Raw genomic sequence first — 24,766 nt, 5'->3', positions numbered from 1 at the left:
TCCCTGGTGGCTCAAATAAATGAGCCTGTCACAACAATGCAACCACCTAGAATATTTGTTTTCATTTGTCACTTGGAATTCCCCCTTCCACTTCTTTGCTGGGTCACGCTTCTCATGTCGGGGAGCAGCAGCCAAGGTTTCCAGGAGCCTCTTCTTGCAAGCGTCGGTGCCTCTCCGAGCTCACCGGGTTCACGGGGCGGCTGCAGCTCTCCGATGGCTCGTAGCCCTGAGCGCGTCTGATGTAGCAGAGTGAGCTTGCTCCTTTGAAGTCCTTGTTTCATGCCAGCCCTCCGGGGGCCTTCCCACCAGAGGTTTTTGCCTTTGTGTGTCTTCCCTCATCAATATTTAAAACCTGTCATTTCTAGTGCGGCGCAAATAAGATCCCATTCTGGCTTACAAGCCTCTACATATAGCTTTACCTGCAGAGTTATATAAATGCAGTCCTAATTAATTACCGCTCTTGCCTTGCATGAATAATAGATCTGGATAGTGTAAATACACACAGTGGTTTCAGGCTTGGTGGAACGTGGGAAGTATGCATTCGCAGTGGGAGCGGGAGGGCAGAAAACAGGGAGAAAAGGAGGCAAATAACAAGAGATCTTTGGATCTCTCCCTTTTTAATTTGCTTTCTGCATGCAGTTTTCAGCTGCGTCTCACTGAGCTCAATCCCTACTTCAAACAGGGTCCCCATCACCCCAGTGCTGCTCAGCACCGGTGTGAGCAGAAGTAGAAGGGAGATGGGAGTTACTGGAGGCTTCAGCCGCACCTCCACAGCGCCGGCTCCTCTCCAGATGTTTGCCAGCTGCTGAAGCATGGCTGTACAGGGAAGGCAGCCGGCAGGCTGTGCCGCTGCCGATTGAGCCCTGCTCTGCCGAGACGGTGGTGCGGTGTTTAGCTGAAGGTGCTCATAACGCGACAGTGACGAATGACTTGCTTATAACGTGACCTGACAAAACCGCTGTTGAGCTGGAGGGAAGCTCTGTACTCCTGGCCTCGATAAATGGATATATTTCATCCCGCTCACAGCCTCAGCCCGAAGAGCCTGTCTGTGGCAGGGTGCGGAGGTCCTTGAAATATCCAGAGGAGCATCCGGTCTGGCTTTGAAAGAAAACACTGCTTGGGGGGCTCAGTTCCCAGCTCCTGGGGTTAAATAGGCGTTTCGGTGTGGAAATGAGCCACCGGCCAGGCGATCCCCTGGAAGGGTGGTGGTACGCTGCTCCCTCCCTGGCAAAAACGCTTTTGTCTCCTTCCTTGGAGAGGTTTGGCTTTGTTCACCTGTCGGATTGGAAATAAAGACCAATCGGGTGATTTTTATTGAAGAAATAGCTATGGCATTCAGGGCCTTGTCTCCTGCCAGCCAAGCCCAGCCTACACAAGTGCTATGTGCTTTATTCAGCAGCGTGCTATTTTAACTAAAAGAAAACCCAAAACCAACATTAAAACCCACCCAAAAAAACAGAGTGATGCACACGGTGATTGGAAGCTCAGGGTAACGTGTATTCAACCTGTTAGTCAAAAAACCTGTGCTTCAGGTGGTCATTTGCATGGGAGCAATGACCATCACTGATGGTGCTCATCTAAGGCAGTCAAGGAGCACTGGCAAAGCCAAGAAACGTATTCATATCACTGCTGCAGAGTTACCACGTCCTGGTGGTGTATCCTCTGAAATTTCTAGTATAGAGTTCCAAAAACTACAAACAGCCCTACGTTCGCCTCGCGCTCAGCGAGGACAGGCGTACGCGCGGAGTAGCGCATGCATCCCCGGCTTACGTGGGCAGCGCGAGTGACTGCGCCTGGCGTGGGACACGCCGGAGTCTGCAGCCTGGCAGGTTATTTCAGGTTGAGTGCGATTTTTTTTTTTTTTTTTCCTTCCCTGCGGCGAGTGGAACAGCACTGATAAATATGGCTATAGGTGGCACTAAAGCTGTGCTGCAGCTCCAACGTTGAGCTTGAGGAAATGAGCAGAATCCCTGTGCGGGGCGGCTGTGGATGTTCCACGTGGATGGGGAGACAGCAGCAAGACAGGCAGTGGCTCCTCCCTGTATTGAAATGTGAGGGGATCTTTAAATGTTTGTTAAAATACCTGTATATCTATCTGTAGATATATCTATCTTTATATCTGTATATAGATATACCTATAGGTGTCTAGCTATAAAGATATCTATAGATATCGATCTCTAGGGAGATATATAGAGATATATAATAAAATATAGAGTAGAATATAGAATAGATATGTAACAGAATTACAACAGGTATAATAGATCTACTCTATTAGATACCTATCTATTAGGTAGTTATCTATTAAAAATATATACATTAGGGATGGATATACTGTATTAGATATCTATTATAAAGATAGGTCTATATAATATCTCTATAGATAGATATCTATAATAGGGATAGATATCTCTATAGAAGATATCTATAGAGATAGACGTCTATAGGTAGATACAGAGAACAAATCCATCTGTGCATACAGTGCAGGTTTACTGCAGCGCAGCAGTCTAAAGTGGATGCATCTTTGTCTCCAGATAGTTTGGCCAGCTCCTCGGGCAGCTCCAGCCCTCCATGGACAGCGTTGCCGTCCCCTCCGGTGCCTGCCTCGCCGCCGTGGTGTGCTCAGCTGCTCTCTGTCCTCAAAGAGGGGGGAAAAAAGGGACAAAAAAAAAAAGGGTTGGGGGGGGGAAGGGAGAAAAAAGGACCCCGGGTTTATGCTTCAGCAGGTTGCCTCCCTGTTAGCGCTGCGTGAGTGTTGCTGCGCCCGGCGCATGATGGAGTTCTGGCAGGCGGCAGAGCCTCGGTAGCCAATATTGGCATTTGAGTGCCCTCTGCCGATGCGCCACCGGCTGCGGGGCTGCGGTGCGGAGCAGCCCGCGGCCCCTCGGCTTTGTGGCAGAGTGATGCGGAGGCTCGCCCCGGGATGAAGGAGCAGGGTGGTTGGGGTAGCTGGAGGAGTTATTTTGGGTTAAAAGCAGGGGGTGTGAGGGCTGCAGGTGTCACCTGGGTGCCCAGCGCACCCTGGACGGCTCAGAGCCAGCTGTAGGTTGTCATCACCCCAAAATGCCCTGGGTTGCTGTTGGAGAAGATGCTACAGAGCCAAGCAAGGAGGGATGCGACCCAGGCAGCAGGGGCCTGCGGTGGCCTGAGGATGGCAAGAGAAGCTCAATTTGTGTGTTGTAAAGGAAAACCCCTTGGATTCTGGGTCTTCTGTATTAATGTTTGCTGAGACCAGAAGCTATGAGGGATGAATTCTCTTCTCAGTGGGCAGTAGCTCCCCCAGCACCTTCCCTCATCCTTGCGGGTGGGTTTGGAGCCGAGACATGAGTTTCCCATAAGTGATGAGCTCGCGGGGTGAGCCCCCCCCGCCTCCAGGGCCTGATTACCCCACCAATCGGGCACGCTGGAACGTGGGGACCACGCGCTGCCCTCGTGGCTTCACCTGCAAGCAGGAGAAGAAATGGGGTTGCATGCGTGGTCCAGCGCTGGTTTGGAGGCTGCTGTGGGTTCTCCCTAGCTGGTGCTGGGCACCAGAGCACGTGAGGATGGGGTTGGATCAACAAGCCCCTTTATCACCCCAAATGGACCTGCCTGCTGGCAGGGCATCTCCGCGGGCGGGAGGGAGTGCTGCGGGTGACCGGGCAAGGTGGTTCCCCAAAAACGGTGAGGAAAAGGACTTTGAGCTGCCGGGGAGAGGAGTAGGGGTGCTGACCTGTGCCTCCTGCCCCCACAGCAACAGAGGCGGGAGAAGGAGCTGCGGAAGCAGCAGGAGCGGGAGCAGCGGCGGCACTACGAGGAGCAGATGCGGCGGGAGGAGGAGCGGCGGCGCGCGGAGCACGAGCAGGTAACCTGGCGGGGGGGGGGCGATCGCCTTCGACACAGATTCCTCTTCCTCTAGTCAGAGATTTTTCATGTAAACACTTGTATTTTTTTTGCCACTTGAGAGCAAATTGCTTAATTGTTAACGCCGCGTGTGTCGCTTTCCACTGCTGTCATTTATTGCCACGTGGATCCACTTGCTTGCCCGCAGGTGTGGAGACACTTGATGCAGCGGCGATCGCCTTCGACACAGATTCCTCTTCCTCTAGTCAGAGATTTTTCATGTAAACACTTGTATTTTTTTTGCCACTTGAGAGCAAATTGCTTAATTGTTAACGCCGCGTGTGTCGCTTTCCACTGCTGTCATTTATTGCCACGTGGATCCACTTGCTTGCCCGCAGGTGTGGAGACACTTGATGCAGCACTTTTCCCACCAGCTGGTCCCCAGGGTGGGGTTTTGTTGTGTTCCCAGTTAATGGTTGCCTTTTCTTAGTGGTTTTCACTCTTTAACCATCAGAGGTCCCTTGTAGAATGATGGACACCCCGGGCTCTTTGGGCAGGGATGGAGGGTGCCCGGGCTGACCGATCGGTGTCAGCTCTCAGGTGGGATGGATGTGGGTGCCCACCTCATTCTCCTTCCTCTTGGGAAATACTGTCTCTTTTACATTCTCTCTCTTTTTCCTTTGATCCGTGCTGCCCATGGCTCCAGGAGTACATCAGGCGACAGTTAGAGGAGGAGCAGAGACAGTTAGAGATCCTGCAGCAGCAGTTGTTGCAGGAGCAAGCGCTACTTCTGGTAAATGGGAGGCCCCGGCCACGCTTGCCGCTTGCGGCCCGCGTCGCGTCCGCATGTGCCCACGTGCACCCATGTCCCCCGAGTGCCTCCTGCCGTGCCGCGAGGTGGAGGACACCGTGGCCGCGAGCATGCCTGGTGCCATGGCTGGGTCCCCTCGCGGTGCATGCCTCTCTCCTTGCATCCCTTCCGCAGCATCGGCGTGCTTGTGCCTTCCCGAGAGGAGCAGCCCTCTTTGTTGCCGCGTAATTTGGAAGGCCGTTGGCAGCATGTCGGAGCGTGGTCGAGCTGTCCCTTGCCTGCACCTGGCCAAACCCACCCTGCCGTGCGGGTTTTCATATTCTGAGTGAAAGCTTTGGTTTTAATTTCCTCACAGGAACGCTGTATTATATTCCCTCTCATGCTGTTTGCATTCTAGATGTCCTCTTTTTTTATTTAGTTTGGGTTTGAGCTATCCTTTTTAATGCTGGTAGCTGTTAACCCTCACTGCTTTTCCTTTTAATCCGCATGGATTATTCTTTTTTCTCTCTTGCTATTAATTTTATTTAGGGAAAAGAAAAACCCTCACACAAGCCCTTGCCTATTCAAAAGGCTCTGTCCAAATGATTTACTCATTAAACCTCATAGAGCCATAGGGATTCAGAAAGATCATACAGCTGGCTCTGCTCTGCAGCCCTTCCCACAAACAATAAATTGGTCCTACGGAGGACTTGGCTTCAGTTGGGTTTTCTCTGACCCGGTGGTGTTTGGCACCTCCTCGGATTGATGCTTTTTTCTTCCCATCCAGAAAAATCTGGGCAAAGTCAATGGTGGCTCATAAGGGGATGTCTGAGCCCTCGGGGGGTCCCGCGGTGTTTTCTTGTCGGGGCAGCGCTGGCACCCCCCGATCCGGCCGACAGGGCAGTTCTCCGGCTGCAAAGCGCCGACGCCGGGGTCACAACTCCAAATTTGCCAGCTCTGTCCTCCCAGCTGTCTCTCCTTTGGGATGCTTCACAGCTCGGTCCCCAGAACCTTTCAAACCAATGAGCTTTGCCAGAAAACAGCCTTTCGGATACTCAGGCCCCATTTTCCACCCAAAGGGATAAATCTGCAGTTTGCAGGCTGGCCGGGCACCCGTGTCACTGTGCTCTCTTCTGGGTAGGAGTATAAGCGCAAGCAGCTGGAGGAGCAGCGGCAGGCGGAGAGGCTGCAGAGGCAGCTCCAGCAGGAGCGGGACTACCTGGTGTCCCTGCAGCAGCAGCAGCAGCAGCAGCGGCAGGAGCAGAGCCCAGCAGAGAAGAAACCCCTCTACCACTACAAAGAAGGGATAAATGCCAGCGAGAAACCAGCGTGGGCCAAGGAGGTAGGCGAGAGCAAGGAGCGTGGTGATGCTCTTCTGCATCCGCAGGGTTGGGCACGCGGTTCAGTCCGAAATCCGTACACGGCAGATTGCGCTCTGCTGGGTCGGCCTCCAGCAGATGCCGTTAGCTGTGCTGGAAGCACTCCCAGTTCAGTGCAACGTGTGTGCGTCTGCGTGGATGTTTGTGCAGGCAAAGGGAGTGGAGGAAGGAGGTTCTTCCACAAGGGCAGACAAGGAGGAGGATGGATCCCTCCTGGAGGGGTTCAGCCATAGCTGGGGACTTGGGGATGTGCCAGGAGCTCCTGGTGCTCCTTCCTGGTCTGTTGGAGGAGAGAGGTGAATGTAGAGGGTGGTTGTACAGGGTTCCTTGCTAAGCACTAATTCAGTTTCCCATAATCAAGTGTGGACCGGACAGCTTTTCCTCCCCTGCTCGGAACTGTATCTCTTTGTTGCTCTTCTTTCATGATTTTCAGGAGGACAGGCCACATTGCCGGTTTTCTTTTCTTCTCCAGCAAAAAGAGGGAATTGTTGTAACAATTGTGAGATCTTGAATATTAATTATTGCCTGGCTGAATAGTCTCGAAAATATGAAGACATGCATTGTCTGCAGTGCAGTTTTAGGAGCATGTGCAAACACTTTCTCCCTCCTTAATTTCTGTGTGCTGGTTCCAGTAAGACTGATGTCCACTCTTGCTATTTATTTTTTGTAAAGTTCTTTGTGTTTAGCCGGTTTAATTTTGTAACCCTACTTCTGGGCAGAAAGATCTTTTAATAACTCGCCTGTTCTTTCTACTAAGCAGGATTGCTGCTCTGCTGCCAAATGTCTGGCACCCTTTGGTCCTGGCAGAGACGCGATGTTCATCCAACATGCAGCTGTCTCCTGGTCTTTCCCCTTGACAGCCCTCAGCTGCATCCACAGTACCTGCAAGCATCAAATACTCAAGAAATTCAATCAGCTATCCATTGCTAAGCAAAGGCCAATAATACAAACAGCTCTTAGCCTTTCTAAACCATCACAAAGATAGATGTGGGTTTGAAAAACTCTTTTCACCTCTTTATACTTCCTTGGGTTTCTCCTGCATTCCCTTCCGATTTCTTCTTCAGAGCCTTTTGGTGGCGATGTGCCAGCCAACGTATTTTCATGGACTTTGAGCATCATTCTCCAGCACTTCCTGGGGAAGAAGAGGTTTGATCAAAGTGGGACTGCAGATGAGACGTTCCAGATGTGCTGAGCCACCTCTGACAGGAGAGGCTTCTACTTGGGTGGTGCCTCCGCGGCTTTGTGCAGAGCTGGGTCTCTCTTGTCCATCTGCAGAAGTGGCGAGAGTAGGTAGCAGGCAGGAAAAAGGGAGTAAACTCTGTCTTTCGTTGCCTGGTTTTAAATAAATCCTCTAGCACGTTGCTAAAGTACCTCTGGCACTGTCTTCAAAACTATAACAAAGATATATAAAGAAGAATCTTATTCTTTATCTGGGGTGAAGGAGAAAAGTGCTGGGTTTAGCTTTCCATTTCAAACACAAAGGCCCGTTTCTTCCATTCCATGGGGAAGGCGGTGTCTTTTGATGCCATCGCTGGAAGCAGCGCATTGGGAACTGTACAACGTGAGTAAGAGCAGCAGAATGCGGCCTCGTACCCTTTGCTGAAATCATAGGGAGGACGAGGTTTCCTGTTGTTGGGGAACACCTCCAGCTTCCACCAGTTAGCTCTCCAAACCATTTATTCTTTACCTGTGTCATTCTGTCCGGTTTCTAATGAAATGCTCAAAGCAGCAACTGTGGCATCTTTCTGCTCTTGGGAGCAGTAGTTAGATGTGCTGCCTTGACACAACACCCTTGGGAACTTCCCAAAACTGCTCCTCTTGCCTCCATCCCCTGTTTTATCTACTGTGTAGTCCCACTTTCAGCACAATTCAGCTCCTTTGCTGCATATGTTGAAATACCATCCTTGCTGGTTTTACAGATAGACTTGCACTGATACTTAATCAGCCTGCCGTGGTTCTTGCTGTAGTTAAGCAATTTCCATACCCAACCCGTGCATGCTAATTTAACAGAAATACTGAGACTTTGTTTTCCTTTGGGAACAAGGAAAAGACAAGCCTGGTGCTCAGCCTACAATTTCTGGAGGCTCCGCAGAGCTTATTGGGATATTTCCTGAGGATTTTGCATGATATCCCATACCATCCTTGTTTTTATGCTCTTTGGTCTCAAGTCTTCTCTCTCCGGAGCCTGATCGCCACAGCTGAGTTCTCCTCATGCCGTGCCCCTCTCTGCTTTTCGTACCTCTCCTTTATGCACTTATTTTCCCACCTCACTCGACTTCACCTGGGGACTCCAAGACCCTGCACATATGGGGCAAAGCATAAAGGTGAGGCGGTGGCCACTCACATTGCGGTTGTGTCCCTGCGTCCCCTTGTTAAGGGACTTGGCCTATTGGTGAAGGCAAAGCTCTGGGTTAGGAACTGGGCTGCACTGCATCTGTCATAGCTTCCCCGGAGCACAGTCGAGGACTTCTCTTTTTTCTGCTAAACGAAACAGTCTGATCAGATAGTCCCGCCAACACGCATGGAGGCACATCCCCACCTGCTGTCCCTTCTACTCGGCTTCTTGTGAGTGAACGGTTATCCGGTGGAAGATAACTTGGGATATAGCTTGGGTGCTGTTGCAGACCTGCCCTGTTCGCCCAACCACATCTCTCCTTACAACCAAGGACTAGCTGGGCTTTTTTGGACATCATGTTGGGACCTTCTGATGATCCAGACAGGGATGTGGCATTCACACTCTAAGCAGTAGTACTGTAATTAGCAACTCTCCATTACTGACTCTTCTATAGTGGACCAGTATTTGTTAAACAAAGTGGTGCAGATAGCCAGGTCTAACTTCTCAATGACAAGGCAGCTTGGTCAGTTGAAGGATGGGTTTGGGCACGTATACGCCATACATGACCATGGATAAAGGAGGGGACAGGTTTAATCGGACATTTTCCATGTGGTGGCCGGGCCCTGCTGTGCTTTCCCGCAGCTCAGAGCTTCCCGGGGGCTCGGGGCTGGGCTGTGCGTCACGAGCCATGCTGTTCTCTGCAGCAGCCAACGCACGTGTCAGCTCCTCCTTCGGTCCCCGTGGCTTTTATCCTTCTCTCGCTTTGAAGTGATGTATTAAAACATTAGCAGCCTTCCACAGGGACCTGCACAGAAGCTGCTAAGGATGTTTCCCGTTTGAGGGAATCTTGAGTTCAATTAGAGATGGCTTGAAACCAGAGTGATGGTGGATTCCTGTAGGATTTTGCTGCTTTTTTCCCCCTCTCTGCCTAATGGTGAGCTCAGTAAGGCTCCACCAAGTACAGCTTGGAGGGTCCTGAGAGCATCCTCTGCTGTGCTGGTGCAACAAAGTGCTAGTGAGGAGATGCTGGCAGCGGGTGAACCGAGCGCCTTTCTCCTTCCCTGTACACAGACATCCCCGTTTCATCACTCTCCTGCCTTCTTCTCCACTCAAGCTTTGAAGTCCTCCGTAATCAGCCGTGCATTACGGCTTGGCAGCGTGCCGGAGAGCGCCTGCAAATAGCCGGAGGACTTGGCGGCAGCGCCATCTCTGCCGCTGTTCGTGCCAAGGCTTGGCTGATAAGCAGATGTACTGGACCAGGCCTGTGACCCAGCGCTTGTGCTGCCGTCCCCTTCTTCAGAGGAGTTCTCCTTCCTGCCCTGCTCTCCTTCCCATCCTTGCACCTGCTTCCGTGGGCATCGCTGAACTGAGCTCTGCACGGCCTCTGCTTGCCTGGGGAAGTTGTGAAGTCCTCTTGGGGCACAGCAGTGGCCTGGGTGGTCCCCCACGAACTAGAAAGGAAAGAGTCCGGAACACAGATCCCTTACCTAAATTTTACTCTGGCTCCTGCTCAGTATCTGAAAGAGAAGATTCATTTTTATTAATATAATGGATCTTTTGTTTCGCGTATATTTATTTGCTTAAAGAAGAGCTGTGGTTCTTTCCAAGCAGATCTGTTTTATAGGTTGCCTTTTAACGTGATATTTGTACGTGGTGGGATCAAGACACGCTAAGAGTATTTAACACGTTAACAATACGTAAATGAAAGTACACGTCAGATCTCGAGGTATCAAAAATTCTGCATTGCATATGCTGCATGAATATCAATGCATACAGTCTGGCTGCAGGAGCACCCAAATTGCACGTGTGCCTGGGTTAGCCGAAACCACTGTATTTCCATCCAGAGTAACTGAAAGCAGTGGGCTTGGGGTTTATTTCTCTGTCAGTAACAGAGCTTTTCCCCTTCCATACATGACAAGGTGCCAGACTCGCTAAATCTAGATCAAAGCCAGCCATTTTCTGGCTGCCATGTTTATTCTTTTATTCAGAGCAAACAAAAGCGCTACTCGTGGTGTTTGTAGTCGTGAAGGAAAAGGGTCCCCTTGCTTAAAGATACATTTGAGAAGAAGCAAGAGCTTCTCAGGAGTCATCTTGTAGAAACACTTCTCTGAGGCATGTTGCCTTTTCTTAATTTTTCCACTTCATATTCAGAAATTAATTACGTGCCTAAATACAAATAGTCCTTTCCATGTCTTTAAAATGCATTTATTGCACAATCTGCTGGGCAACTTGGATTCTGTGGTCGTACGAGATACCCTCATATACCTAAAAAGAGAAGAGCTTCCAGTGTATATATATGCATACCTTGGTTCTCAATTGGAAATGGCTTTTTATGGGGCGTTCACCCACTTCTCCCCATCCCGCCGCAGGTGGAGGAGCGCTCCCGGCTTAATCGCCAGAGCTCGCCGGCCATGCCCCATAAGGTGGCCAACAGGATTTCGGACCCCAACCTGCCTCCTCGGTCGGAGTCTTTCAGCATTAGCGGTGTGCAGCCGGCCCGGACCCCACCCCTGCTCCGACCCGTGGACCCGCAGGTAATGGTGCTTCCCCCCGCAGGCTCACCTACCGCAGCCAGGACACCCGGGGTTGCTGGTAAGGTACCGAGAGAAAGAGCGGATTAAAGGGAAGTAGTGTCTTGCTCCCAGGTTTCTCAGCCTTAAGCGTATTCGTGAGTAAGAGCAGCATCTACATTCATGAGTGGATTCCCCCTGTCACCTCCATGTGTTAGAAACATCACGCTGGTTTATACCTTCCTTTGAAGCATCACGTACCGGTTACTGCCAGAAACAAGCTGGAGGACCAAGAGGAACCGCTGGTCTGGTCCAGTGCGGCAGTTCCTCTGTTCCTCTTTGGATCTGGTTTATGTAAAGGAGTAGAACCACAGCGCCTGGTACAAAAAGACCTGGGATGCTTTGATGCTGGGGATCATCAGAAAGAGGTTTTGCTTTCTTTGCCACTTTAATTCAAGGTTTTGTTTTGGTTTTCCGTTGAGTTGACATCAGTCACAAACACATCTGGAGAGGGCATAGATCATCATGACCATCTTAAAATTCCTCCCAGCCGTGAGGTCTGTAAGTACTCTGGCCACCGAGAGTTCTGCACTGAGCGTCGGTGCCGGCTCTGGTCCAGCCCCTGGAAGTGCTCCCGCAGATCCGCAGAGGCTCCAGTGGGGATTTCAGGGGGAAGTACAAAGCCTTTGCTCCATGTCCACGTGGGCTTTCTATGGGAAAACCTGCCGACTAAGTGCCATCCACGTGTGGTATGCGCACCCAGAGGTCAGCAGTACAATGCCAACTTTAAACAAAATACATGCAGGAAAGCCCTCAACCATACAGCTCTTTTTTTGCCCAGTGTGGATTGTCTATATACATTGGGAAGTGAGTAAAACCCCACTTCACTTTAATCTCTCTGATTGACCAAGTGCTTTCCAGTGACCTTTTTGACAACCTATATTGTCAACAGCTACAAAGACTTTTTTTTTTTGGCCATAAAATACTAATTAAAAGGTTGTTTGAAACCCAGAGCCCCATGTAAATGTATGCACGCATACACATACACCCACCATACATGTACGTAGACACGTATGTAGAAATGCCAAATAAAACTTACAACCCCACTGTATCAAAGAAGTGCAGCTTCACAGGGTCCTGGGAAGAAGCTCTGATTTCACAAAATCTAACTTTGTGAATTTCTCGGATTTCCCAAAACAGATGTCAGTAGTCCTTTCACTCGTAACCCTTAGGTCTATAGAGCGGATCCATGGAATAGGGGCTACCTAGACCTATAGACACTCATGCCTCAAGATACATTTTTTAAGCCATCTATGCCTCAGAGTTCCCGACGATTTATTTTTTAGTTAATTATTATTTATTATCGTTTCCTTCTATTTTTTTTTTTTCATTTTTAACAAGGAAAATCCATGCCAAACCTCATTAGCACGACCTTAGGAGGTGCAGGCGTAGGAGCTGGAGGCTGGGCCAGCGGCAGGCTGGGGCGGGCACGGCGTGTGCGGGAGCTGGCAGGAGGGAGCAGCCTGCCCCGGCTCCCGCAGCGGGACCCACGGAACGGTGCCGGGCTGTCGGGACGAGCCGGACCACCATGCGCACGCAGGAGCTGGCAGGACCGAAGCATGACATTGCCTGATCTTAAAAGGCTGAGCTGCGCGAGCGTGATTTTTAAATAGATCTTGCGTTGAAACGATGTAAGTCAGAAGGTCCCGAAACCAAGGCAGCACTGATCTCAAACCGAGGGGGCTTTTTAGTGCATCCAAGGTGCTAATCAAATTTTTTTTTTTTAAATCAAATTTTTAAATACTTTTTTTGATTCCTTTTTTTTTTTTTTTCTCCTTCCATTTTGTACTGATAGTTCTGTTTTGACTTGGTGCTTAGATTCCACATCTGGTCACTGTGAAATCCCAAGGAAGCTCCTTGTCTGGGTCTCAGTCACTGCATGAACAGCCTGCAAAGGGACTGGCTGGGTTTCAGGAGGCTCTGACGGTGACCTCTCACCGCACTGAGATGCCAAGGCAGAACTCGGACCCCACCTCAGAAAACCCTCCTCTGCCCCCTCGCATTGAAAAGTTTGACCGAAGTTCTTGGTTACGGCAGGAGGAAGACATTCCACCAAAGGTAACACTATCGCTCCTCGCTTTCAGCACGTCAAAGAGGCAATCCCAGAGCTAAGTCCCCGCCGGACGGTGCTGTGCTCAGCACCTCCGGCAAAGCAGAGTGGGCAGGACCGAGCCCATCCTCGTGGCTCCGTGGCGGGTACCGGCTTGCCCCGGGGGCTGCATTTCCCGAGGCAGGTTTTGCACGAGATGCTGGGAGCTGCTTTCGGGTGCACACACAGCGCTCCACAATAGCGTTGCCCTCCAGCAAAGAAAGTTCTCGAGCCTGGACAGGGGCCAAAGGAAATTAAATTCTCCTTTCCCTAGGATAAAAAACAACCTTCTGTTTAAATAGAATTATAGGAACGTAAAATTTGTCATACTCAATAAGACGGGTCCTTTTTAGTCTGGTACCCTGCCTCCAGTTGCAATCAATATTTGATGGAAGACTTGTAAGGGCTCCAGCAGCTCTATACCTTCATTGACATTTTGGCAGCGCCTGGCAGTACCTCTTTAATTAAGACTCTTCTGGACCAGTATTTCGATCGCATTGTTTATACACCTTCATTTCGGAAGAATTATAACTTGGCCGTTAAAATTCCTCTTACAGTGAATCAGCGCTCAGCCTGGGAGGATTTTTCCAGAGAAAAAAAAATGATTACAAATTGATCAGTGACACTGAGGCAGTATTTGTCCCTGATTGAGAGGCAGTTTTTCTATGTATTAACAAAGTAAGTGACTGGCCTTTTTAAGAGCAAAATATCAGTTGCGAGGTAAGCCTCCCTGCACAAGAGATCTACGGTGGCGTGTCACGTATGTTAATACTGTTCCTATTTCCGCTACCACCAAGTGATAAGAGTCATTGCCGCTTACTTAAGAGGAAAAGCAAACCGACAGCTCCTGGAGTTGTTCGTGTGCTTTGCTCCTCTGTAGTGCAGGAGGGCGGCTGCCTGGTTTTAACCTAATTTTGAAAAACCCCTTGCAATGTAAGGTTGGCTTTTGCCTTGAGTCCTTTGAGAAGGGCATCTCTTAACTGCAGTAGCGCGCTATGTGGTGGGACCACAGCATCCGCTCCTCAGATAAAAGGTGTTTTCTGGCATTATGGAGTATTTTCCCTCTTGGCTGAGGGAACGTGTGCTCTGGAAGGGGTCCCCACCACATCACGCTTAAGGCCATTGTGTCGGCAGTAATACCCATGAGGACTCCGACTTCGGATGTTACTGCCTGCAGTGGGTTTGATGTGTTTGTAAGCGGGAACGAAAGGACTGCCCCATGCGGCAGGGCCGGCTGTCTCTGTGGTCCGGGGTTTGTTTCTGCCAGTGCTTATGGCTGGATGCTTCAGAGGAAGGTAAAAAACTCCCCAAGTCCTGACTGCAGAGTGCCCTACCCGGAGGGGAGATTGCTTTTTAATGAGACAAGCTGTAGCTAGCGATGCCGCAGAATATAAAGCTCGCTCACTCTTTAAATCTTTTTGTCTTGCCTAACATAGCGGTGTGTTTATTCGTTTATTCTTCAAAAAAAAAAAAAAAAAGCCTAATCCTTTTTTTTGCTAATCCCACCGAGCCCTGAGCTCCTCTGTCACCTGGTGCAAGGTATGGCATGGTGAGTATCGTCGTGCCTCCCCACGTCAGCCTGCGCTGCTGGGGGGTGAGACCACCGCGCCGGTGGCCACGCGGTGATGTCCCTGCTCCCGCGGGATGAAGCAGGGCTCCGGGGTCACCCATCGTAGCACCTGGAGGCTGCGGTTGGCTTTGGGTTTCTGCTGGTGGCGTTGGTTGGTCCTGCCGGCAGCGAGGTTTTGGCAGCTCTATCTGAAGCTCAACAAAGGTTGTAGGGTTTAATGCGAGCATTAGGTGGATGAGGCTGGATCTTCCCACTGTCAACCCTCTTGTCTGTCCATCAGTCAACACCTCCTCTCTGCTGCCATGTGTTATATCTGAATTAGAGATGCTAAAAACTCCACCGTGGCTGCCGAAATGCACTTCAGTCTGAATATTGCCTGAAAAATGACTTTTCTGGGTTTTGTTAGATTTAAATTTTATAGATAGATAGATATATATGTGTGGATACATCCATTTTTGAAAATGTAAATGCCCTGTTTGATGGTAGCAGAGCTGCTCTGTGTGCTGCTTGGGGCTCCTCTGCCTGGAGCACCCCTGACCACCGCACCTTTGCAGCTCATTTCTGTCTCGCGCTTGGGCAACTCCTTCTAAAAGCTGAGAGCTTTGTGTTTCATAATTGCTATAAATATTGCATAGTGGGCAACCGATTGTAAATCAAGTCTTAGAGCAGTGCTGGGAGGTGATCTCTCAGATGTGCCAAGGGCCGCCTGAGGTGGTGGGGCAGAGTGGCTGACGGCGAACATCTCCGTTCTTTTCCAGGTGCCTCAACGAACCACTTCCATATCCCCTGCTCTGGCGAGGAAGAACTCCCCGGGCAACGGCAGCGCCCTGGGGCCCCGGCTGGGCTCCCAGCCCATTCGGGCAAGGTACGGACACCGAGGGGGATGGGCAGGAGCGATCCCAACGTGCTACTGCCGGCGCTCCTCCTGGCATCGCCCAGCTGGGGAACCCCAGTGTGGGCTGGGGTTTAGCCCTGGTTTTGCTGTAACTGGTTAACAGCGCGAGATTTGCGATGCTTCTCTTGGATGAACTAGTTTTGCATTCGTTAGTGTTGTCTACCAACAGCAAAGGCCACGAGCGCTTGGATCCCTGGAGGATTTGCTCCCTGGGCTGAATATGTTCCTGAGCGCTGCAGGGTTTGGAGGTAGATGCTGCGTCTGCTGCTGTGGGGTCAGACAGGAATTTGAGTGTTCCCTTTAGTGGAATAAGGTTCTGGTTCTCCCAGCATCGCCTCTTGCGTATGGGGGGATCCACATAAGCCAGTGGGGAGATGTCAGTGGTGCATATCATACATTTCTTATGCATCAGAGCAGCTTTTCGCAGATAATGACTGAGGAATGTGCTGGTGGACAGACACTGATACAGCCTGGTGAGATCTTCCTTAGATGTAAATCAAGGATTAAATTCCTTTTGGCTTCCTAGAATTGGGGCCTTCAGCTTAGCAAGATCCAGCTCTCCAGCACGGCGGTGTGCAGGGTGCCCTCGCAGCACCCGAGGAAAGATGCTGTGCCACAGCAGTGGTCCGATCTCTGCCAGGTCAGAGCTGTTCCTGAGCATGTTTAAAGCAAGCAGGGAAGTTGACAGACTCTGCTCTGCTCAGAGCCGGACGGAAAAAACATGGCTTAGTCATGCGAGAGCTTGTCTCTGGCTTGCAGAGCATCGTGGGCAGATCTAGACCTCAGACAGGTCCACGTAGCCTTGCGTGATGGAGCGCTGTGCTTTCTTCTTCCTACCTTGTCTTTTCAGGATGAGGTCAAAAGACAAACGCTGGGATGTTCTTAGCCATGTGCTGTCACCATTTCTCAGCGTACGCCTTTCATTCCGGCTCAGTGCCCCAACCATGCATCAGCAAACTCGGGCACAGCGGGCAGCAGCTTAGAGTGGCTGGCAGGGGTTGCAGAAGGAGGAGGAATCTTCGTTGTAGTTGTTTTAAAATTAGGCAAAACCCATTCATATCATAGTTGGTTCCCCTTTATTGCTAAAGGCCAAAGCACTTTGAATTCTTGAAAATGTTGTTCATTTAATTAGCTCTTGCTTGAAGGGCAGCTTAAAACGCAGAGGGGTATTGGACTGCACGGTCCTAGCAAGTGATAGTATTGAAAGGAAAAAGGATAATGGGAGTCTGTGGGATTGAAGTTGAAGGTTGCCCAGTGTTTCCTTCAGCCTCACAATCCCAGTCCTGGTTGGTACAGGTAAATACATTAGTATTATTTTATTCAAATACATTTCCTGAATTAATTTAGCTAAGGATGTGTCAGCTGTACGGCATGAGCTGGAGGCCGTCAGTCTGATGAAAATTGAGGATGTTACCGTGTCCATTAAACTAAGTATTCAGTGAAATAGTTTCCCATTTCATTTCTCTCACGGTAACGTAGCGTTTCTCCAGTTTTCCTTTTTAACCACCTCTCCTGTTGGTTCTTGATTCCTTCCATGCATAAACGCAAATATTATTAAAATATGCTTCCTTTTATTTGTCACCCTGTTGTAACAAATGAGGAGATGTTTCCTTGCACACAGGAAGTTACTGTTTTGCTCTCATCCTTTTAATACCCACCTGCGTCAATGCAAGATAACACCGGGCAGGGATTTTATGTATAATGTCCATACGAATCTGCCGACAACCCCATGACAGCAGGGGCCTTTGCACCACTGTGGTCCTCCTCTGGGGGACGTGCTGTGCCCACCCCGCTCTTCATGTGCACAGCCTCCGGTTGCGATTGCATTATGTCAAGTGGCACTATTACCGCCTCATTTTTATGTACACAAAGTCCTAATTGGACCCGATGGAGGAAGCTTTCTGTACATCTTTGACGGGACTTTGAATAATACGATCGCTTAACAGAAATATCGTATAAAACCAAATTGCATAACTCTGCGTGAACATGTCTTCTGATGTTATTTCACTGCCAAATAAGAATTAATTTCCTAAAGGCATCTGATGCCCAGAGAGGTATTAGTCACTCTTTGTGTATCAAGGACACTTTTTATTCTAGATTTATGTATGTTCGCAAGGGTGAAAGAAATCAAGGAAGAAAAGTGGTATCTTGCGCAAGTTTAAAGTGAAGCCATGAAAACTGGGAAGTTTGAATAAGTGGCAAAAGTGATCTGCAGCCTTGTTGCAAACTTGAGATCAATTCTTTGCTGCAGTATTTATTTCTCTGTCCAACAGCAATTTGCAAATTCCCGCTTTTACGATGGATATTGGTGGTTAATTCAGATAACTCCAGCATTGCCCATCTACAGGCTGAAGGGGAGTTCTGAGCAAAGAATCTTTTAATTTTTTCCGAATTTGGCAAAATAAGGGTAGAAAGCTTCTCTAGCCAGTTTTTATCACAGTTGTGGTCCATCTCCATAAAGATGCTGAGTGCCTAATTCGGCTCCCCTGAATTTCAGTGGGGTTCACAGGCTCAACAGCTTCAGAAGAGAAGACCTCAGCCCTGTCTTCTCCAGCAGGAAAGGTGTCTCCTCGCCTTCCAGCTGTCCCTGTCAGGGTGGGAAGGATGTGAAGCCCCGGAGGCGTGCGTGGCACTGGCTGATGGTGCTCCTCTGTTTTGTGCTCCCACAGTAACCCAGACCTGAGGAGGACGGAGCCCATCGTGGAGAGCCCGCTGCAGAGGACCAGCAGCGGCAGCTCCTCCAGCTCCAGCACTCCCAGTTCCCAGCCCAGCTCCCAGGGTGGGTCCCAGCCCGGCTCCCAGGCCGGCTCCAGCGAGCGGAACAGAGTCAGAGGTGAGGTTCTTGAGAACATCCCTTAGCACCGGGCGTGCTTTCTGAGGCTTGTTTGGTGGCCAGGAAGGGCAAGAGGTTTGTGATCTTGTGTATTTATTTTTTTTAATTAAAAAAACAAAGGATCCATCATTTCTGATGTACTTCTGTGACCAGACGGCCTCCTTTTGCCGACACTCCCTTTTGCCTAGATGCTGATGTGGGATGCCCACAGCAGCACGCGCTGCTCCCGCACTCTACCGAAGCATCGCAGTGCCACGTAACTTATACAAAAGGAGGCAGGGGTTATTCTGTAGGGTTAAAAAAACAAGAAAAAAGAACACCAGCACGCTTCCTATCTTCATTGACCCAAGCTCACTTCTTCTGTGCTGGTTCTTTGGGACCGTGTTTCACTTTTGAGTGGGTATCTTTTTTTTTCTGGGTTTTTCTGTTTGTTTTTTTTTAGCTTCATCTTTGTGCAAAGCCTGAGATGGGAGCAGAGGAGTGAATTAGCCCACAAGAAGGTTTCTCTAAAATGCTTTCACCGGGCAGCCATGTTTACACTGGGTTTATGTTCCTAACTGAATTGTCTCCTCTCATCTTAGAGCCGTGCTTAAAGATATTCCGTTCCCCCATTTAATCGCAGTATGAGTTGCTAAAGCACATACAGCCCATACATCTGCATTTCTGGCACAGCCCCGCAGTATAAATCCCCAGGGCTGAAGTGCATTAAAACAAATGCTGCCTCCATGCTTTGAATATTTTATGACTTGGCCATAAGACGACGTGTCTGTTGTTGAAATCGTCGCTTCTCTAGGTACTCAATAAAAGGAGTTTATCGCCAATTGTCTTTTTTGGTTTGGTTTTGTTTTTACTAATGAGGCATCCTGTGACAAATAACGTCCCAGCAGTGTCAGACGCTGCAGAGCTTTTAATTTATCACATGCCCTGCTCTTTTGCAGAGTGAATTTGTTTCTTTAGTAGAAAAAAAGGGCAATAACGCTGCGAAGAGGGCTGTCTGTGGAGGCTGGGCTGGGTTATGGCTTCTGTCGCTCTATGGAGGGATACTCCATATCATAGAATTGTTGAGGTTGGAAGGGACCTTTAAGATCATCAAGTCCAACCATTAACCTAACCTGATAAAACCACTTCTAAACCATGTCCCCGAGTACCACGTCTGCCCTTTTTTTATATAGTCAAGTAGAGAGGAGCAGGAGGATTTTCCAAGATGACAAAAGCAAGACATAGTGAAACGTTACTACTTGGGCAAAACTTACCTATTTACAGGACATCCAGTCCTGCGCCTGGGATGTCCTTGTCTGTTTTCACCGCTGTCTTCTTGCACTTCGTGGGCAAATAGCTGGGGATGGAGCTCACGGTGCAAGGGGGGCAGATGATGAAGCTCCCCATGCCCGCCTTTCCCAGGCAATGGGATGCAGCGATGGCTTTTGACAGCATTTTAACTCCCGCTCTCTCCGCTTGCCTTTCGCCCAGGGAACACCAAGCCCGAAGGGTCCCCCGTACTCTCCCACGAGCCCGCCAAGGTAAAGCAGGAAGACAACAGGGACGTGACGCGACCGAGCCGACCCGCTGTGAGTCTTAAATTATTTCCCGTGGGAACGTTGCCAGCCAGCTTGGCCACGTGTCCCTTGGGTGCAGTAGCGCAACCGCGGGGACCCCAAAAAAGAGGCTAGTACCGTTGCTCCTCCAGCGGAGAGACTGGAAAGCGGCGGTACGACGAGAGCCCGTGGGAGGTTTGAATGCTTAAGAGAGTGCATGATTTTTTACCAGGAGCCCAAGTCTAGGGGAAAGCACTTAAGCCTGTGTTTTCATGTGAAGCAGATGCTTAAGGGCTTTGCTAGCTTGGGCGCGGTGGTTGCCGATGGCACGTTGTTGTGTTCCGTGCTGCATGTCCCCCCGCAACAGCCCGGCGGAGGGATGCTCTGCTCGGGAAGGCTGGGCCATCAGCCCCCGACAGCCTTCGCAGCTTACAACCAAACCTGGTAGTGGTCTCTGTACACTCCCGTTACATTATTCTGAGCAAAATCTCATCCGAAGTGTTTCCTCCTGGTTTAATGCTGTTGACGTTTGTATTTTAAAACTGCGGAGTTGGCCTAATAACAAAATGAATTTCCACTGCTTCTCTCTTTTAATGTGTATTAATGTTTTGTTGATGTTGTTTTTTTTCTCTACACTCCACAGCGTTGAGCTAACAATTCTAATTTTATTTCTAACCTGCTTGCCCTTCCTCTGGCTTTTTCCTGTCCCGATCTGTTTCCTCTGATGATGATTATTCTTCCTTTACCCACAGAGCTATAAGAAAGCGATAGATGAGGTTAGTGATATCTTTTCTCAGTGGGTCATGCCTATGCAAGGTTGACTAGTTAGCGCTTAATACCGAAGCGGGTTTTCTTGGTGCTGACGTTGAAAAAAGGTGGCGATGCAATCTTGGGTCAGACGGGAGATGGAGCGGTCGCGTTTCGGCGCAGGGAGCCTGCCCGTGGGGAGGGGAGCGACGCTGCCGGTGTGCTCTGCTCGGCCGTGGGCTGCCTGAAACCCGCTGGCCAGACCACTTGCATGGAGGCCGTGGCGAGAAGCACCCCAGCGTTCACGCGCGGAGCAAAGGGTGCTGCCGTTGTCCGGCGTATCGGAAAGAGAATGAGCCGTAGCGGAGGTTTCTGGTGCCGGTGGAGGTGATCCGGGCAGCCTGCACCGCTCGCCGCATTCTGCTCTCAGCTACAGCCCCCGGCCCCCCACACTGATTTCAGTGGGACCATCAAGTGCTGTTTGAAATGAATTTTAAGCCTAATTTGAACAAACGACGCTGGCAAAAAAAAAAAAAAAAAAAAAAAAGGAAAACAGAGCAGTGGAATACAGTGGGTAGTTCATTCTCATGGACCGGACCGTCAGCTGTAAAGCCGGAGTCAGCGGAGCGGTCTCAGATGTTGATGGGCAATGCTAGTCTTCATCTGTCCTCTTAAAAATAAAATAAATCACAGTCTTGAATAACACCTTTTTCCCCATATGATAATATTTTTAAATGCGCATGCATTTGGTGATGGTGAATGTTTAAAAGTTCGTGGGAAGACACCAAACATTCCTGATTTAGCATTTAACTTGCTGCACACGTGCATCGCTGTGCACACACCGCTGGTACTGGTAACTGTGGGGCCGTAATGGAAAGCACTGGTATCGGCAGCCTCTTGCCTCTAAAAATAGAAGGTAGGAAAGAAGGAAGATGTGCTGGTTAGTTAACTTGTTCTCTTGGATAGAACATGAGCAATGTGTTTTGTTTAATGAGGTGCTTTGTTAAGAAAAAAGCACATAAATCAGTGTCTAAATAGAGGCAGCGTGTGTGCTAAATTCAAGCTCAATGAGCTATGTGTTTTTGGAAACCAATCTGACTCGATTCCAGCAAATATTAAATCTAAAGAAGTCTTTGTAATTAAAAGTAATTAAGGAGCACTGATACTGCTAACTTAACGTATTGTGTCACCCTCAGTAATAACATTTCAAACACATGTGGAACTACAGAGCACTTTCTTTCTAGTTGTCAGATTGTTTTTGGTCCAAGAGCAGCTGAGTGAAGCCGTTTAATCCTACAAAGTGCTCATTACTTAGAGAAAATGATAACATCAAAGAATTAACCATCCCGAGGCAAAGCTTTAACTAGGAAATACAAGTTATCTGATGATATTGTCTGGGAGTATTATTGCTGTTATAACTTCCAAATTAGTTATTAAAAACTAATTAAGCTGATTTTTAAAATACTTGACTATCTTCTAGTGAGGACCGAAGGAAGCTGATAGGGTGCCTAGAAGCATGGTAGGAGTGGAAGGTGCGAAAAAGAAGTCATTTTCACGGTCCGTAGCTGTGATAGAGAAGGGTTCGGTGCTGGTCCTGCGCTGCAGGAAGTCCAGCTGCGATTTTAAGACACAGAATTAAAGCCCTTGTTAGAGCCGAGAAGGCTCTAATCCAACTCAAAGGCAAGTGCTTAAAAAAGAGCATGGTTTTTTTGACTCGAAATGGAAAGCTGTTCAAATTTTCATTAATTCTTATGTGGGGAAAGAAACAATCGTATAGTAGAAGCTGCTACAGCGCTAATTAAAATAATTAGTTGTCGTGACTGCAGATTTGACTGTATTTCAATCCCAAACACGTTGGCATCGAAAATAAACTCTTGAAATACCACATTCCCTCTTTAATCATGAAAAAGAGCCTTTCTTTAAAGGTACAGAGAGTGTTTGGAGAGGGATATAAAATACCCTGCTGTGAAGCAGGGATTGATCCTTTTTTTTTTTTTTTTTAAAAAAAAAATAAATTAGCTTTTTTTGGTATACTAATATTTAAAGGTCTGACACAAAGCTCTCCGACGTCCATGAGAGCCTCTCCTCTGTGTCAGAGGCCGGGCAGGGCAGACCTGGGAGCAGAATGTGGGGCTGTCCACCGGTGGGAGCCCGCCGGGAGGTGTGGGTCACCCATAACCAAAGTACAAATTGCTTGCAAAACCTTCCTGCTTCACGGTTAAAAAAAAATAAACTGGGTTTGCATCTCAGCCATAGAAGTTTTCCATCGTTTTCTTCACCTGTCGCCGGGATAGATTTTTAAGAGCTCCCTTTGCAACCGTAATTAATATTGCCGTAGTCGCCCTGCTGGAACGGTAAACTGGAAATGCAGTAAATGAGAGTATGGCCGTAAGACAATTGTGGAATTTAGTCTTTTTCAATGAGTTTCTTTCTCCCTAATCCTTTATCTCTGACCGAATGCACTGATGCCTACCTCGGTCACTAATATAGGGAGAAATGGTAAGACTGACAATTGCGATGCTTTGTTCGTCATGTGCATGTCTTGTGCAACAGAGTTCTCTAACCCATTCTAATTCGAGCTCTCATGCTTTTCTGCCCTACTGCTTCCCCCTGCATTGCTATAAAAGCATGTAAGATAACAAAAAGTCTCTTTTCTACACGGTGCCTGCCATGTTCCTTGTTTTGAAATAGCGGTGTCTATTTTATATGACTGTCGGGTCTGAGACCTCATCAAAGTCATGGTAAACTGAAAAATTATTACTAGGCTTTGGGACTGCTCCTATCTTTTTTTCTTGTTTCGAGGCTTTTTTTTTTTTTTTTTCTTTTTCTGTCCTTAGCTTGTAGGCTGCCACATTTCACATGAAGTGCTTAATGGGTCCCGCTGAGGGTTTTTTTTTTTTTTTCTTTTCTACACGGTGCCTGCCATGTTCCTTGTTTTGAAATAGCGGTGTCTATTTTATATGACTGTCGGGTCTGAGACCTCATCAAAGTCATGGTAAACTGAAAAATTATTACTAGGCTTTGGGACTGCTCCTATCTTTTTTTCTTGTTTCGAGGCTTTTTTTTTTTTTTCTTTTTCTGTCCTTAGCTTGTAGGCTGCCACATTTCACATGAAGTGCTTAATGGGTCCCGCTGAGGGAATTTTTTTTTTTTTTTTTTTTTGATCGTGTGGCTGACTCAGAGCTGCGACTCCAAAGTCTGGCTGAGCTGGGCGCTTCTCCTCGTGCTCCTCACCACCTCTCGGCAGCCGTCCCACAGCGGAGACTCACCACGGAAGCAGCTCTTGACGTGGGGATTGCACCACTCCATGGGAGATGCTGTCATTGCTTCCTTCCCAAATGCATTTATTACAGAATAAAGACAATTACGGGGTCTCTTTGAGAAGTTTAAAAGAAGAGAAAACCCTGCAGGAGAAATTCTCTGAGCCAATCTTTGAAATGATGTTGTTTTCCAGTTTACTATGATGGTGACTGAACTTCACCTTTTCCAACAAATATAATTTTGTTGTGTATATACATATAAGTGTGTGTATATATATGCACATACGCGTTCCAAACAGAAAAAGAAGAGGTTGGCTATTGATTTTTCAGTGAGCGTAAACCAGTTTTGTTTTGTTTAATAAATGCTACATGCTACAAACATTGTCTTACGTTTGTCTCATGTTTGTAACGACTCTGTAAAGCTATTTCTTGTTGCTCGTGCTGTTAGCATTGGCTTTTGGAGAGATGTATGTGACATCCTCCTCGCTTTAAATATAATAGCCATCCCTTTCTTGTTTTCTTGCCCCCATCCCCTTTAGGATCTGACGGCTTTAGCCAAAGAGTTGAGGGAGCTGCGCATCGAAGAAACCAATCGCCCCCTGAAGAAGGTGACAGACTACTCCTCCTCCAGCGAGGAGTCGGAAAGCAGCGAGGAGGAGGAGGAGGACGGGGAAAACGAGACGCACGATGGGACCGTGCCTGTCAGTGACATCCCACGGCTTATGTAAGAAGCACTTTCTTTAGGGGGGCAAAGCGTGAAACCGCAGCCTGTCTTGGTCTGGGGAAGCAGTAGCTGTGACATGGGACGTGTCCAAAGCGCGTCGGTGTTTGGTGGCTGCCACTGGGGACGGCGTCATGGTGGCAAGGGACGGTTTGTTCAGACAGGTCTTTTTCCTGGTGCAAACTAGAGATACATAATGGGAAATACTGAATTCTTTGCACTG

The 24,766-nt window shown here is 48.8% G+C and overlaps 1 protein-coding gene across 1 annotated transcript in view; it reads left to right on the top strand.

Annotated features, from left to right (window-relative positions):
• Positions 1-24,766, top strand: part of TNIK (TRAF2 and NCK interacting kinase) — a 146,860-nt gene that overhangs the window by 102,246 nt on the left and 19,848 nt on the right. The window contains exons 13-22 of the mRNA XM_009884508.1: positions 3,731-3,841; positions 4,526-4,612; positions 5,751-5,951; positions 10,693-10,857; positions 12,712-12,951; positions 15,311-15,417; positions 18,117-18,280; positions 19,751-19,848; positions 20,568-20,591; positions 24,362-24,546. Of these exons, the coding sequence (XP_009882810.1) occupies positions 3,731-3,841; positions 4,526-4,612; positions 5,751-5,951; positions 10,693-10,857; positions 12,712-12,951; positions 15,311-15,417; positions 18,117-18,280; positions 19,751-19,848; positions 20,568-20,591; positions 24,362-24,546 (1,382 nt within the window). The remainder of the gene's footprint in view (positions 1-3,730; positions 3,842-4,525; positions 4,613-5,750; positions 5,952-10,692; positions 10,858-12,711; positions 12,952-15,310; positions 15,418-18,116; positions 18,281-19,750; positions 19,849-20,567; positions 20,592-24,361; positions 24,547-24,766) is intronic.

The sequence above is a fragment of the Charadrius vociferus genome, unplaced genomic scaffold (assembly GCF_000708025.1).
Source record: "Charadrius vociferus isolate BGI_N301 unplaced genomic scaffold, ASM70802v2 scaffold104, whole genome shotgun sequence".
NCBI lineage: Eukaryota > Metazoa > Chordata > Aves > Charadriiformes > Charadriidae > Charadrius > Charadrius vociferus.
Note: the sequence above shows the minus strand (reverse complement) of the source record. Positions and strands in the feature narration are given on the sequence as shown.